This window comes from Puntigrus tetrazona, chromosome 16, assembly GCF_018831695.1.
Source record: "Puntigrus tetrazona isolate hp1 chromosome 16, ASM1883169v1, whole genome shotgun sequence".
NCBI lineage: Eukaryota > Metazoa > Chordata > Actinopteri > Cypriniformes > Cyprinidae > Puntigrus > Puntigrus tetrazona.
The window spans coordinates 16360718-16378087 of NC_056714.1; the positions used below are offsets into that span (position 1 = coordinate 16360718).

Below are 17370 nucleotides of genomic sequence, written 5' to 3' on the forward strand. Positions count from 1 at the left end.
TGAGCAGATCTAAAATGGTAAAATATTGATTAGAAATACTGAATAATCTGATTCACTGATGAAAGAAGAAATGTAAAACTAAGCGCGATGACGATGATTTGCTCAGCAGTTGGTTGTACTTCAGAGTTCTAGGATTGCAATTACTGTAGCTCTTTTTATTGCTAATCAAACTGCAAAATGACACACGCAAACAAGTTATTGTTGTAAAACAGACCATTTTAATTTGGCAAAAAGGGTATGCACTGCCAAGTCATTTGACACTATTACAATGCATTCAGTATGAACAGTGCAACAGAAATGTGCTTAACTCAATCTTTCTGTGCTCCCTAATGTGATGTGCTAATATATCTATCATACATTCAAAAAGTGTGCTCTCGTCTCTGTTAGCTGTGCACACTCACTGAAGAGAAGGAAAAAATCATGGCAAAGCCTTTTGAAATCTTCTGATGGCTTCCAGACAAAACAAGTTCAGTGTTTATTAAAGAAATGGCTTAAGGCCCAAGCACATCCAAACAACCAAACCACGGGAACCCAGGTTTAATGATTCAAGTATGGTTCTTCTCTTTAAAAAAATCAAATATAAATATGTCATTATTCTGTACATAACCTATAGGATTATATGTAAAGCAGATCGATTTCAGATGGAGATTATATAAGATATGTTGATATATAACATAAATACGACCCACGGCTGGTTGTTTGTTCAATAAATAAAGAAAAAACAGCAGTGATAAAGGACATTTTACAGGTAAAATCTTCTCATTTTACTTGTACGTTTGTCTTTCACTGTATTGCATTATGGTTGCATTTCCACGGGTTTCTGATGGTAATGAAATAAGTGTTTCAAAAACGGTAAAGTGCTCCATGCTGTCAATACAAAGTGTTTCTGTAGGAGTAGAGCTATATTTTCATCATACACTCAAGTAAACAAACCTTAAGATAACCCCAGCGGACTGAATGAATTTACTTTCTACTCACTGACAGAATAAAGGCGGATCTTCACGTCCGCAGAAGACCGCTGTGAGGGTTATTAAATGTACAAATGCGTAACGAAGTTTGCAGAAATTGAATCTGAACTCTGAACTGTTCAAATAGTTTTTGAACTCCACGCACCCTGCACAGAATTGACGATACAGAAAGACTGAGATAAAGATGAACTAGTCCTCATTCATCATCCGTTTGCGATAAATATTCTCTACGTACTGTATCTATAAACAAGTGTGTACTGCATACAAAATGAAGACCGCTAGTTGTGAAAACTAGACACACCCAAAATTACATTGAATATATCAGAATGTAGACAAAGCACAAACATGCATGGTTTACAAATACGGCCTAGTTGTTCCACAAGTATCTTGCCATTGCAGTTTAACATCAGGTTGCAAAGTCTCTAGCTGTATTTGCTTTTATTCAATGTGAATAAAAATATATAAACCCTAAATTATCTCAACTTTACAGACAAAATGTGTACATAAATTCTCCAAAAAAACTTAGAAACAAAAATAACGAGGGAGATGAATACTTTGTTCTGTTGCATTAAAATGGCATGGAAATACAAATATTAACGGCACCACTTGAAATGAACGAAGCATTAAAAAATATGTCAAGAGCTCACTGTACTGTTACTGTACACATCGCTATCCTACTGTCACATTAAGCTTGAAATATCTATACTCTAGATTCACGTTGTCTCCTGTCACTATTGCACTGCCTGTATATTATCTCTCTCCAGTGACTCTGTCGTCTCACTGAAATATTTATTGCTTCTTATTTTTTTAGGGGCTGTGTGAGCAGGTTATGCCCCACTCTCTCTTGATGTTCTGCAGCTTGCGTTTCTCTTTACAAATTCAACAATATGGATGTTTGGTAACTTTTTTTTTTTTTTTTTTTTTCGAAAATGGCTTTGCTTTTTCACGCTTGCCTTAACTTAATCTATTGAAATATTGAACTCTTTTCCACCTCATAGATGTTTGAAAGTAGTTTCCGCATGGCCCGTTCCTCTGTGGCCCGCTCTAGGCATTGGAGCCCATCCCCGTGGCCCCTTGCATACTAAAATACTCGGTGAAGTGGGACGTTAATCTAGGAGGAGGGGGAGAGTGTGCGGAGCTGCGTGGTGGTATGGGAGGAGGAAGAGGGGAGAATGTAGACGACAGGTCCGCCGTTGTGGTGATGATCTTGTGCTCGCTGTTCCTTGGCACTTCCGGTCCCTTCCGAGCAACCGCCTCGTCTATCGTTTTCACAGGGTCCTCAATAGAGAAACATGGCATGGATTATATGAAAGTACGGTCTTAAATTAACTGTTCACCTGAAAATGAACATTTGCTGAAAATTTGCTCACCCTCAGGCCATCCGGTTAGTTTCTTGCTCTCCAGTGAACCCTCTGCAGTGAATGGGTGCTGCCAAAATAAGAGTCCAAACAGCTAATAAAATCACCACAAACTTCAGTCCAACAGTTAATGCTGTGTGAAAAGAAATGTTGTGTGCTTGTAGTAAATGCATTATTAAAGCATTTTACATTTAAACCATTGCCTCTTGCCAAAATAACATTTTATCCAGTGAATTTTTTTTAATTTTTTTAAATGGTACTTGATCTGTGCATATTTCTCTCTCGATTCAGAAGAGACCATGTTATGGTTAGAGCATTTCTGACTTTTGGAACAATTTTGGTATTTAGTTAGAAGCAAGATTGGTTTATTTAGCAAAAATGCAGCTTTCCGCTTAACAAGAAAAGCGGGCTGGAGTGTACTGGATTACTTGTGGATTATTGTGGTGTTTTTATTAGTTTTGTGAACTCTCATTCTGACGGCACCCATTTACTGCAGAGCATCCAGCGATGATCAAGTGTTGTAATGTAAATTTAAAAAATTTGTACGTTTCTGCAAATCCATTCCAATTAAACAATAAACTCATTGAAATGTTTCAATGAAATTCATTTTTGGGTGAACTTTCCTTTCAAAATAAAGGAACCTTTATTCAAAAAGCTGCCCAGCCTGATTATATTATCATCAAAACGAGTTCACTTCTATTCAGCTGATATTCAAATCAGTTTTTCATTCACATTAAGACATCTAATACTCACTGTTTGGATGGAGAAGAGCTCTGTGAAGTTTGGCTGAGAGTCTCCCAGGAAGGAGCTATTCCCATAGGCGTGATGAGGGAAGCTTTCCGCCCCCATACCTTTAGGACTGGAGAGAAGGATTCCTATTTGTGACGTCCTCACATGGTAAGGAAAGTTCTTATTGGCTGCTGATGGACGTGTGATGGCCTAAAACAACAGGATTAGTCACGCAGGGTGTTTTATTATATTATTAGCCTAAATAAATGAAGTAACGACAAACAAAAGCAAAAAAGTCATACCAGGAAGACGACATGAGCATAGAGATGAATGCCAAGTTGGATGCCGTTCACAATCTTTTCCCTGGCCCAGCGAGAGATGCCAAAGTTGGCAATCAGAGCCATGACTGGCACAGCAAAAAACCTATGGGTGAAAAAGTAATGGATGAAAAGAGGAACACAAGCTTTATACTGTCAATCTTCTTCACAGATTTGCAAAGGCTGTGGAGAGCTTTGAATCAAAGTAGAGACAAACAGTTTCAGTCTAGTCTCATGAAAAGACTAAAAGTTAAGTTTAAAAATTGTTCTACTTTGAGTTCACATTTCCAATGATTCAAAACCCATGCCTTTGATATCAGGAGTGTCACTCTCAGACATCTTACGTGACATGTTGAACAAAACTTTTAACCTGGAAAAGTTTTTGCTTAAATATCGTAAATTTAACTATTATGCATGATGAAAACATAAGTGGAGTTTACGGCACTATTAAAGTAGTGCCACATCTTTCGTTTCCATATTGTGACATATCCATGTTATTCCATTTTCATTCCATACTGCGAAAGCGATCAGCAAATCAGTTTTATGAATAAACAGATCAATCAGTAAAATAAATAGCACATTTAGAATACATATAGGGTGAATTTCATGCCTAATGAAATTGTAGTAAAAATGCGTTTACCGCCAGTTGCATTTTCAAATAAGTAGGTTTGAAACAATTTATGTTCCCTCTTGCATAATCATGTTTTGTCATCAAACTAATTAAATGTAAATACATTTTGTATTACAGCAAAACTCACCACAGAGTGTACGCAGCGAAGAAGGGGATGTAGAAAGGTTGTTTTTCAGGGTAGTGTTTGAGGGACACCAGTACAGCGTAGCAGAACCATACGTAGGCAAGCAGCTGCAGACCCATTAGACCGTACCCTGCAGGGCTGTCATAAGCATACAGCACCTCGCCTGGATCAAAGAACTACAAACACACACGCAGTGGGAGTGGGAACAGGGAAATCACCGCCCTTGGCAACCCATCTGTATGATTGATGGTTTTAAGCCCCACCATGGCACAATCTGTTAGGCTGCATAAGTGGAAACTGGCGGAACATTCCTTAAATCCAAACATCTAAAGCTGCATTAGAGCAAAGGGTGACATTGACACAAGATGCAACAGGAGCTCTTCAATGATACTGCAAGAGCTTATCTGGGTCATTCTCTCTCTCTCTCTCTCTCTCTCTCTATCTATCTGTCTATCTGCTGGGTTCCATTACAGCACACTACAGCAGCACGACATGCTCATGCTGAGTAACTTCATCTCGCAGCCTTACATTATGTATAGAGTGGAGTAGCTCTCAGGTGCAGCACGAGAAACTGCAGCTGATAGTGCTCAAAGATGACCACTCCTCATTACGTCTTTTTATGCATTACGTAATATGGAAATTTATAGACATTTCTCTGGATATCTGCATGCATTTCTGTAGTGGTTATCTATTGTATATTATTTGCCTGCATCCATCATTTAAACTGAATTAATTGTGGCAATTTATATTTTCAAAAAATTCTGAAAATCTCTGTTAAAATATAACAGATAAGACATTTGTTTCCACATTTTATTTGGAACCCTTCACTTAAAGCCTTTATGCCTATTATGTATATAATATATTATAAAGGGTTATTAATGAGTTCAATGCATTAGAATTATTCATAATGTGCATTGAAATATATATCTTACAGCAAATAATTATTGACTGAATTTAATAAATTGATGTGTTATAATGTATTAATTGTTTACATTACATTTGTACAATGCATAATTAATGCATTAAAGCTACCTTTATAATGCATTATACAGAAATGTTACCTTTTATTTCAATAAACAAACAAAAGAAAAAATGATATTGTGTTAATTAAATTAACAGTGTATATTGTCTATGAAAAGTATGGGGTCAGTAACATTTTTAATTGTTTCTTGATTTTTTTACACTCATTTAGTTAAACTAAAATAAAGTAAAACATTTTTATTACTGTTATTAAAGTAAATTATTGATGTGATGGGAAAGATGTTTTTAGCAGTTATTATTACAATCACATGATCCTTCAGAAATCATTCTAATATGCTGTTTTATTGCTCCAAAAACACATCTTAGTTTTACAAATGTTGAAAAACAGTTGTGTTTTTGTATTTCCTCAAATATTTTAAAAAGTATGTATTTTTTTTTAAATTACATTTAAATAAATAACCTTATTGACTTCAAACTCCTGAAGAGTAGTGAATATTCAGTTTATACTGTCAGCCTAAAAGAAAAAAGTTAAGGCAATCACATCTTACCTCTGCTTCATATATGAAGAGGATGATGTACGTGATGGTGTATACTGTCATATAAATGGATAGTTTCACAGAGCCACTGTGACTTATTCTTGCCCTAGAAGTCAAAAAAAAGAGATTATCACTAAGTCATCTTCTATAAAAAACATTGGTCAAAAGACATGTAGGATCACCTGCGGACTTAAAGAAAATCAGCACCATAAGTACATTCCTGAATTCAGCACATACTCAAATTTGGATGCAGATTTGTCTTGACATCTGGGTCACATTAGCATGATTAGCCTTGTAAGTCATTACCCACATTATGTGAGAAGTAAGGCCTCCTACCTGGTGACTGTGAATCCCTTCCCCAGGAGAATCAGCATGAGCAAGAAAATCAGGAAGCTCACAGAAAAGAGTAATTTCCCTGGTGAGAGGAAGACAGCCACAGAGAGTTACACAGGTGACCACAAGTAGGTTACGAATCAGGTCAGCATTTAAGAATGAATTTCAGTCATGAGCACACAAATCTGTGACGCCGAGTATACTGCACTGTAATACTGTTTAGCACAATGTTAAAATACAATATTTGTAGTTTGTTTAAAAAAAAAATTTTTTTTCAAAAACCTCTTATAGGAAGATGTGTGCATTTTTGTAAAATAACCCTTAAGAACGATATAAGACCACCCGACCAGGGTTTTTTTTTTTTTTTTTTCTCCATAATGAGTATCTGACTCATTGATAAAGTGTTTTTCTTACCTAATATCTTGAGGCTGCCGTTCCCAACACCATCTCTGGCATAAAGGCCCCAGTAAATGCAAAAGAAAAGCAGGCTTAAGACTAAAAGAAAGGAATCAGAAAGTAAAGGATGCCAGAGATAAGAGAGAAGGAAGAGAGATAAGTCACAGCAGCAGCCGTGAGAGCACAGAGGAAGAAGTTGAATGTGGGAAGGAGATAAGGATGAAAGAAAGGAGGGATGACAAAAGAGATAATGTTATGCATCCAGCGCCGCAATGCCTAGCGTCATAAAAATGTGTGTGTTTGTGTTTATCTGTATGAGTGTGTGCAGTGGCCTTTCTCACCCTCCACTCCAGCCGCAGTCATAAACATCTTATAGGTTGTGTGGAGCAGCTGCCTTCCCTTTAAATTATCTTAAAGAATTACACAGAAGAAAAGAGATTGAGGAGAAACGACTAGCTAATGCAGACAGACTCATAGTATCTGTAGGTCTGTTTATCTGGAGGAGATGGCTAAAAATATCTTTTCATTTAACACTGAATAATAAGACTTGCAAATTATGCACTGAGACCAACACATCTAAGGTCTTTTATACCTCCAGGACATGAAAACTCACAAGCAAAATAACAAGACAGCGTAAACACAGTGGCGAATATAACCAAGAACGTGATGTCTGTCTCCAGGATGCCTGCAACACATAAACAGAACAAAACAAGAACAGTCACGATATAAGCATGATAAATGTCTTGGAAAAAAAAAATCATTCACCTAAGAATTCTCATTATTTACTCTCTCTCTCATTTCAAACCAATGCTGTACAACTTTCTGAGAATGTGAAATCCATACAGTATGACTTGCAATTACATTAAATAAACCAGGGGACTACAAAAATGTGTATTATTATTCACATATTGAATAGAATAGTGAACATGGCAAAATTATTAATAGAACTAAAAGACAAATCAATTACTTTCTTTTCTGTTTTGTTTAAATTAAATGTGATACATACGGTAAAGACAGTAACATGCCGGATTTTGTTACTTATTGAAGCTACAATAAATTGTTATCTTTATATTTTCCAAAGCTGTTGAATAAATGTAAGACTTGAGGTGCGTGAATAGTGTGTTTAAATGAAGATTAAAGTGCACTCTAAAGATACCTGGCTGATGCACTTAAATAACTGAGAAAGGCTTGGGATGTTGGACTCTGTCACAGCTTTAATTAGCGGAAGACAGGGAGCTAGAAGACTGATTATAAAAGACAAAATAAGCTAATACAAGTCACACACTACACAGCTGGGTGCTAAATGCACGAGTATGTAGTGTATGAGTGTACAGCATTTGGTATGCAGATTTGAGGATATAGTGCAATATTTACATAGACTACTTTTTTAGGATTTTTTTTGTCATTTTGGAGCTTGAAAACGCATGGCTCTGGTCACCGTTCACTTTCTTTGTAGATAGTAAATTGGTACCAAAGACAAAAAATGTATCATGGTTTTCACAATGATATTAAGCAGTTCAATGTTATTTGTTATTTTAAATTACAATAATATTTCAAAATATTTTTACTGTATTTGAATAAATGTATCAATGGTGAGGATGAAAGACTTATTTTAAAAATGTTTAATTATTGTACTGACCCAACAATTTCGGAGGTTAGTAGTTCTAATAGTTCTAATAGGTACATATTGCTATGCTTTTACATACTGCAAAATAAATTCCTCCCATGTCTCACCAAATTCATCTGCAGAGAAATGCTGGGTCCAGAAGGACTGTCCATTGGTTAATGTCATTTCATATTCCAGCTGCAGCCCATCTCCCTGTGTTGAATGGGGAAAGAGAAAAAGAGGGAATTTAGAGGAGAGAAACGCAGGAGGTGTAAAACAGAGAGAGAAAAAGTAAGTGGGGAGCTTCAGAGACCATACAAACACAGAGTGCACAAACAGATCTTTGGGCTATAAAAGACTTCAAAGCAGCACAGTTTCTAGCTGTTGAGAGGATTTCGGCCCGGCTTAATAAAAGAGAAACACTTTGATTTCACTTGGCAGGAAAAACCCATTCCCTCTCCCTCACTCCAAAAAGGTGAGGTGCATGAAGCATGCCCTATCACCAAATCAATGTGGCCAGAGAGAGAGAGAGAGAGAGAGAGAGAGAGAGAGAGAGAGAGAGAGAGAGAGGAGAGAGAGAGAGAGAGAGAGAGAGAGAGAGAGAGAGAGAGAGAGAGAGAGAGAGAGAGAGAGAGAGAGAGAGAGATGGACAAAGAGAGAGAGCCGAAGAGAGAGAGAAGAGAGGAGAGTTAGATTTGAACAGAATGAGCATGAAAGGCTGGAGCGAGTAATCAAGTGACTGAGTTACGAGATACAGAGGTATAAGACTGGCCAATGAGAAAGGAAGTGTAAGAGAGAGGAGAAGAGAAATTGGCAGCAGATGCAGAGAGGCTCCCTTAGGGACTGTGCTTTACTTCAGTCCAACAGAATTTAGCCCTGCGTCCATCAGTATGCCTCCATCCATGAAACAACCCATTTTGCCCCCATTTAAAAGCTCTTCACAATGTGTACCTCTCCAACACTACTATCTATCTATTTATCTATCTATCCATCCATCCATCCATCCTTCCTTCCACTTATCAATGGCAATGTCAAACTGCAATGTTGCAATGCTTTTGTATTAAAATAGACATCAAAGTGCATCAAAGTTTTTATGAAAATCATATTTAGATTATAATCTGCAGTGAATCCTTCATAATATTATTATTCTGTACTATTATAGTCTAATATTTATTAATATTTTCAGCAAGATTTTATGTTTACATTGTTGTGCAGTGTTTTATATTTCGACTTACATCATATTTATCATTTTTGTTTAGGTCTTTAAGAACATTTACGTTTTTCATTAAAATGTGCACATTTTTCCATCAATTTTCCATTTTCAATCAATGAAAACACTTTTTATTAGATTTATTAAACAAATACCAACACCGCTCAGTATATTTAAAATACTGCCATAAACATTTTATAATATAAAAACGGTATGATATTATAATCTTACAGTAAAAGGAAACATGACCAACTGATTTGAATTTCACACAGTTCTCATTTTCATTCACAAGATACAACTTTAATCATATGCTTCACAGACTAACAATTACATTGTTTGATATGTTCATTAAAAATTAGTTTTACCCTTGTACTTCTGTAGAATTCTACAATTAGTTATTCACTCTGTGGTCATTAATCATGCCTTTCTGAATACGGTAGTCTGCTCCAGGCACATTTCCAGTTTCTCGTATATTGTTTACTGTGTATCCACTCACCCCACACTTGCTGAGCGCGATGTACCACCATCTCTCTCTGACAGAACGAAAACTTCGACCTCCTACACAACTCAGCATCTCTTCATTACCTTCGCCTTCCACCTGACAGAGGCAGACGCAAAGACATGAGACTGTAAACAGAAGCTACTTGCGGTTGTTTATCACCGATTCAACAGATAGATTTATTGTTGATGTGTGTAATTTCGTCCCATCTTCTATCCCGGTTTAATATGCAGAGACAGGAATGAGCCATTAATCAAAATATGTTAATACAGTGGCATGTTTAATTATGTTTGTTTGATTTAGCTCAACCTATGGCAGAATGGGGATGTGCTACTTCAAGCCTAAAGGACACACACGCAATCACACAATCCTTTATATTAATAGCTTTTTTCTTACCATACAGCCAGACCAGGTGTAGCGGGTGGTCAGGTTGATGACCTGGTTATTTTCAGGCCTCAACACTGACTCTTTCTGGTAGCAGTCCTGTGGAGCACATAAACCCTCCATTAACAAACATGCTCTCCACCGGATTTCAAACAGCCTGTAACAATAACAAGAGCTGAAGTACTAAGTAGCAGATTAGTACTAGAGGAGTGTGATGAAGAGCAGGGGCTTCCTACGAGCACTTTTTCATAGAGTCCCGCAATGCAGATCCTGCCACGGGGAGGGAGAAAATGTGCTGGATTTAAATACGCACATGCACTGACACTCATGTCTTTTTTGGAGACTGGATTTGGACTTTTAATCCACAGAACACTGCTGACATTTCCCCTTTAATCCTCATACTTTCTACTGGCGTGGAACGCACGCATTCATGCTCGTGCTCTCTGTTTGTTCACGCGCACACACGCAGTCTGTCAGTGCACTCAATATTTTCACACACACAAACACAAAGTCTGACAGTGTGTGTCTCACCTTGTCCGGCCTCTTGTACACAGCTGGCCACTGAGAGCTTTCATCAAAGTAGAGCAATATGTTCTGACAGCATCGGGACTTTCGGTGAAAAACAGGCATAGAGGGAGGAAGAGGAAGACAGGATAGATGGATAGATAGATAGAGAGAGAGAGAGACGAGAGAGATTAATACTTGAACTGTCTAAGCCATCTAGAAACTTAAAAGACATACTGGATCTATATAGAGATTGACTGACAGAAAGAAAGATGAAAGGCACAGTCTGACAATATAATTTAGTGATCAAACCTTGTAGGGTTTTTTTATTTTTATTTTTTGCTTACTGTTAAATTTTTTGGTTTTGTTACCCCAAATTTTAGATAAATATTATATTTTTGTTTGTGAAGGGACATTTATGATATTTATGTTGTGAGATATGCACAATATTAAATTCTAGTCAAATCATCAAATCATTATCTATCATTTTCACATAACCACGTAATAGGCAATCATTGTTATAAACAATAATCATTTTATATATAAAACATGATACACACACACACACACACACACACACACACACACACACACACACACACACACACACAGGTGCATCTCAATAAAGTAGAATGTTGTTCATTTATTTCAATAATTCAACTCAAATCGTGAAACTTAAATTCAGTGCAGACAAGTAGTTTAAGTCTTAGATTCTTTTAATTACACATTTAACAAAAACCCAAATTAGAATACTTCATAACACCAAAAAAAAAAACATTTTTAGTAAATTGTTGGCCTTCTGGAAAGTTTGTTCATTTACTGTACATGTACTCAATACTTGGTTGGGTCTCTTTTTGCTTTATTTACTGCCTCAATTTGGCGTGGCGTGGAGGTGATCAGTTTGTGGCACTACTGAGGTGGTATGGAAGCCCAGGGTTTTTTGACAGTGGCCTTCAGCTCATATGCATTTTTTGGTCTCTTGTTTCTCACTTTATTCTCTTGACAATACCCCATAGATTCTTCAGATTCACAGATTCATAAAAATCATCACAGACTGTGTAAACTTAAAACTGGACTTCAAGCTTCCCCATGATTGTGTAGCCTAGTGAACCAAACTGAGAGAATATTTTGAAGGTTCAAGAAACCTTTGCAGGTGTTTTGAGTTGATTAGCTGATTGGCGTGTCACCATATTTTAATTTGTTGAGAGTGAATTGGTGTGTTTTTGTTAAATGTTAGAATAAGAATACAAAGACTTCAGTCTGTGTGCATTGAATGTATTTAATACACAAGTTTCACAATTTGAGTAGAATTACTGAAATAAATGAACTTTCCCACAACGAATTACCAGAAATTTATTGAGATGCACTATATATATATATATATATATATATATATATATATATATATATATATATATATATATATATATATATATATATATATATATATACACAATTGTTACCTATTAGATGAAAATTTATATATCATAATGTGTGTGTGTGTGTGTGTACTGGCATTTGTGGTTTATGAGGACACACATGTGTATAATGACATGGGTACTACAACATAAACATGGTTTATGAGGAAATGTTTTTTGTAGTTTTCTGTGAGGGTTTGCACAGTATAAAAACCATTACGCCTATGGACTGCTGTGCAAAAAGGATATCAACTTTGATATTTGCTAGAGAGTACAATTAACAGTGTTATTAAATTCTTTGTGTTTGTAAAGATCATCTGTAAAGAGGAATCAAATGAGAGCAAAGGTAATCTAAATGTAGAAACAAATAAAATTAGCACACATTATTATAATATCTAATAAAATTTGAGTAAATGTGCTACTGATTAATTATGCATCCATGAAAGTATTGGAGATTTAGTGCAACATTGGTAATCTGTTCACGAGTAAAAATTCAACTACAGGTCTTTAAGTTTACCTTGGGGTATCGGAACTTGAAGTTCAGTCGGCCAAAATCAGTCAGAAAGCAAAATCTTGTGAGGAAAACCCAGTCCTGTGGAGAAGAGGGGAGGGAAACAGATGGGAATCAAATAGTTTCATAGCTGTGGTTGTGTCTAGTAACCTTCATTCTGAGCGACATTCATGCACGGCTTATTTGGAGCCCCTCAGCAACCGTACCCGCGCCTGCAGCGAACGTGAATCTCGTGAGACTTTCACAGAACAGCTTCACCATCCAGACATGACATCATTTAGCAGACAAAGCAGCTTACAGCACATTTATCAGAAGCACATTTCCCCTGAAGCTTGCTCAATGATACAATAGTGATGGACCACAGCAATCTTCTGCTTCCAAGCCCTGAGCCTCACACCGCAAAAATTCTTATCTACTATAAATCTGATATAATGCAGCGATAGCAGTTTAAAAATCTTCATATCACATTATACTGTAACAGCTGAAGGGTTAATAAGTTCCTGCAGTGTTCAGGGCTTCAGTCTGGTCTCATCTCACACACTCTCTTGAACTTACGCTGACAGACACACACGCAGTCAGTGAAGTGTAAAATGGCACTAAGTGCGCTCCAGCTTTCAGCCTCTTGTCCATATTAACTTCTCCCTTCAGTGTCTTCTGTTGGTGGTTTCCATAACAACAGGTTTCCTTGACAATACAGAGACCTGCCTTAGGACTCTCTGACCCAGAACTGAGCCCAAATAACCTCGTCACATGACCAAGCCTCTGAAAGACCACCTTGTCTCTTTAAAAAAGAAGCACACGAAAAAGAACACCTATGGCCAGTCAGACAGTTAAAAAAACACCCACTCAAAAAAAAAAGCCCTCACTAATACAAAAAAAAATCAAAGTACTGTTGTACTATTGTCATGGCAACGGACACATAATGCACTTTACAGCTACTATAGAAACCAGGAGAGGCCCGATGTCTAAACCCTCTAGTATCACAAACGAATGTCCTCAAATCCCAGTTTTTACAACCAAAGGACTTCACAACATTGTTTCTGTCCTTGTTCACGTTCCCATCTGTCACCTTTCTAATGCGGTCTATTTTTTGTCAAAAAAACAAACAAAAAACACGGTGGTAAAAATATATTAAAGGGTTCAATTAAGCTCAACCGAGAGAATGCATAGCATAATGTTAAAAACTGACCTAGACTACATCCCTCAATTTCTTTAAAATTCTGGCTAACATAAAAATCTTTTTTATGTTGTCCTTGTTGCACGTTAGCTGTACCAACTATTATAGTAACAATTATGCATAATTACATGCAAATAACCCTAGGCCAAACCTTAAGACTAAACCATAAGGTAAGTACATGTATTTAATTAATATAACTGAGTACTTTAATTTTTAATTACACTGTATGTAACAAGGACACTTTCAAATAATCTGAATTATACTGAGGCATTTAAAGTGGAGATGAATGGGGCAAATACAGAAAGTTTATACAGAAACACTATTTCAATCACTATTTCAGTATAACCACTAGTTGTGAAGAGTGCTTGATATTTGTGCTTGAATACGAAATGCTTAAACCTTTTCTTTGGTATGTGAAGTAATATCCAATTTTACTACTATTGAATTCCCTCATGTGGCTTTTTAAGCAAAAAAAGAAAGCTTTTAGGTGAAAAACGTTATTTTAACAATTCATTATAGGCTATATTTTATACATTTATACATGAATGCATTGCTCCTTCATTTTTTTTTTATTCATTTTCCTTCATGCTCATTCATAGTGATGAAATAAATGCTGCAATAACTTTTCACAGCGCAGTCTCACTGTTTGCTTCAGGCCAGCACTATGCACTCTCAGAAATAAAGGTACAAAAGCTGTCACTGGGGCGGTACATTTTCAAAAGGTACAGTTTTGAACCTATTATGTTCAAATATGGACAATTTAAGTACTAATATCTACCTTTAAGGTAGCCTTTAGGGACAAACATGTACCTTTTGAAAGGTACCACCCCAGCGACAGTTCAAACGTCAGTCTGTCTATCAAATAATATCCAGCGGTTTTCATAAAACTCGGTGCAATCAAAAAACTCTCCCAACAGCTATTAAAAAGTTTCTTTTCTGTTTAAAGTTATGTCCAAATGTACTATTATGTAGCCATAAAAATGTAATGGTATAATGAATGTAAAGATGATTTAAACCGTTTTAGGGCTCTAGTAATACAAAACAGTTTAATACAACAATTATTGTAAATACTTTAATAATATATAATATATATATATTAAATGACTTAAATGATATTTCTTTTTTTAAAGTATTATGCTATATATTAAGTACAATAAAATTGAAAGAGAAGATTGAGATGATTGTTTACAAGGGTAAAATCCTTTTGTAGCTGCACAGCAGAATGTCTATGTTGTGGTGCAGAATGGACCATAAAAAGTGTCACTATTAATCCCTGCCATCCGTCTTTTTCACCCCACAGATACTGCATTGTAATACAAAGTCACTGAATCCGCCAAAGGGAGGGTGAGAGACACGGCACACAGGCACTACATTAATCAAGCATTATAGCCAAATGCAGTATCCGGTCACTTCACCGAATCAGTGGTGGCCTCACCTCTCGCTGTCTTTCCAGATCTCTGTCCGCTCGCTAAGCCTCATTAAGAATTAATTACCAATCAACTAGTCATGTCACCCCAGGTCCAGTGGGCTTTTAAATGATTCATTACTTAAGTAACACAACGGAGCACCGCATAAATACACTCACATGCACTGACACACATATACAGTAACACACAACATGTCGATCTGAATGCCCCTAGAAAGACTCTCATATGCCTGTAGCAGTGTTAGTTACCCATAGGCGGTTACCTACACAACCCTCTGGCCAGACTCGATTTAGAGGAAGGAGTACACACACACACACACACACACACACACACACACACACACACAGGAAATACATAGATTATAAACGTAAATGGAAACTATAAAAATGTATTCCTTGCACTAAAAATAATAAAAATAAAAACAATAAAAATAAAATATAAAAAACACCTTTTACTGGAGGTAATTCTGCTTTTATTTTAGTAACATTTCTCATTTTCATTACATCTCATACTGTATTAAATGTATGTATTAAAATAACAAAATTAACCAGATAGACAGATAGATAGATAGATAGATAGATAGATAGATAGATAGATAGATAGATAGATAGATAGATAGATAGATAGATAGATAGATAGATAGATAGATACTGGGTGGGAGTGGGGGTTTAGAATGAGTCCAAGGGCCAAATGAGGGAGAGGGGGTCTGAATGTATTTATTATCAGGGGGGTTGGAGGGGAGGGGGCAGGAAACCAGATATTCAAGAATCCATTACAAGTATTTAGCAAAGCTTTGGTTAAAGAGGCATGTTTAACTTGACTAAACCTCCCAGTAACGTAAAGTGTGTCTATGCGTCCATTTCAGTGTAAAAGAACGACCTTGTAAGGAAATAAACAGAAGTGAGATTAATGGACTATTTAACCATCTCATACAGCGACCCAAAAGAGAGCAGGATCAGCACTTGGATACAAGCAGGAACAGGTTGTTGTTACATTACCCACAGCAAACACAGGACAGGACTCATCTACAACTGCCAGATTTAATCGGAGGAGACGAACACATACTTTATCATAATTTAAATAAATTAACTCGCTGCGTAAAAATCGACATCAGTGAAATTAGAAAAAATAAACTGTCTATTGAAGTACTGAATATCACTTCAAGCTGTTTTTTTTTATAAGCCTGCTATGCGTTTTGAAAAGAAATAAACGCATTGTTCCCTCACGTCTTTAAATTTCCCTGATTTCTGTTCATTAAATCATTCTGATGAAATAAGTGCTGCGATAACTTTTTGCAGCAAAATCAGTCTCAGTGTTTATTTCAGGCCAACATTTACTTTTGTGTATCTGACAGTCCGCGTTTCCCATTAAGCACAGCGCAGTCAAAACGTCCGACAGCGATTAAAAATAAAAAAAATGATATACGCCAAATAATGCACTTCAACAGCAATGCACGACGCCAATGCACTATTTCCAAGTGAATTTTGTGCACCGACTTTACGTTTGATTTAGGCAACGTCCACGCACATGAACGCACATCACACGCTCTCGCACCTTTACAGGCACAGCTAAACAACCTCAGACCTGTTTGGACACCAGCATCAGATAACTGCAATTCCACAATGCTGTTGTGCCACCAGAAGAGCATCCCGGTCGACACACACCTGTAAAAGCGGATAGGAGGGTGTAAGTTAAACGTAGGCAGATACGCCGTTTAAAACGTGTTTTCCGTGCCCGGAGGACGAATTACGCTGTCGTCGACTCAATAGCGGCGAGTAACGATCTTGGCAAAGCGTATTAAAGCGTTAGGCTTCCAGATGCGCGCGAACGCGGAGGCGTGAACACACACTTGCCATGAGAGCCCATTAATAACAGCCACCAGAAGATGCGCAGCAAGAACGCCGGAGAACTCCGAACCATTAGCAGCACAACAGCAATAAAACGTAAACCTTATGCTCACCTCTTTTGTGTTGACGATACCTCTGACGTATTTCCCTAAAACCGAGCCGACACATAAAATGCTGGACACCACGGCGAGTCCTAATACTTTCTCCATCTTCACCTGTCCGCCGTCGCGTTTCTGCGCTCTCCTCCCGATGTTGTGTGTGTGTGTGAGAGAGAGAGGAAGAGAGCAGGAAGGCTGGCGGAGATCTGCCAGACGCGCGTCCCCGTTCTTTGCCTCAAACGCATGCAACCCCAGAATTTTCGCCGGGAGCGCGCCTCGTATCGCACGCGCGCTGCCGATAATTTTATTGCGACAT

The 17370-nt window shown here is 37.1% G+C and overlaps 1 protein-coding gene across 1 annotated transcript; it reads right to left on the reverse strand.

The window, feature by feature from the left end:
* Positions 1 to 198: 198 nt before the first annotated feature.
* Positions 199 to 17293, reverse strand: tmem145 (transmembrane protein 145). Its single transcript, XM_043260458.1, has 16 exons — positions 17070 to 17293; positions 12512 to 12586; positions 10604 to 10681; positions 10085 to 10171; positions 9686 to 9787; positions 8108 to 8192; positions 6987 to 7058; positions 6715 to 6783; positions 6392 to 6472; positions 5981 to 6059; positions 5657 to 5750; positions 4131 to 4303; positions 3358 to 3478; positions 3080 to 3265; positions 2339 to 2396; positions 199 to 2246 (listed from the first exon to the last, which is right to left on the reverse strand). Exons 1-16 carry the CDS (start codon positions 17163 to 17165, stop codon positions 2080 to 2082), a joined length of 1623 nt encoding a protein of 540 aa, XP_043116393.1. The 5' UTR covers positions 17166 to 17293; the 3' UTR covers positions 199 to 2079.
* Positions 17294 to 17370: the final 77 nt, after the last annotated feature.

Coding starts and splice junctions, on each gene's coding strand:
- tmem145 (XM_043260458.1), bottom strand. CDS start 17,165: ATGGAGAAAGTATTAGGACTCGCCGTGGTGTCCAGCATTTTATGTGTC. Junction 3,266..3,357: donor ATGCTCATGTCGTCTTCCTG/GTATGACTTTTT, acceptor CTGTTGTTTTAG/GCCATCACACGTCCATCAGC. Junction 2,397..3,079: donor AGCTCTTCTCCATCCAAACA/GTGAGTATTAGA, acceptor TTATTTTGGCAG/CACCCATTCACTGCAGAGGG.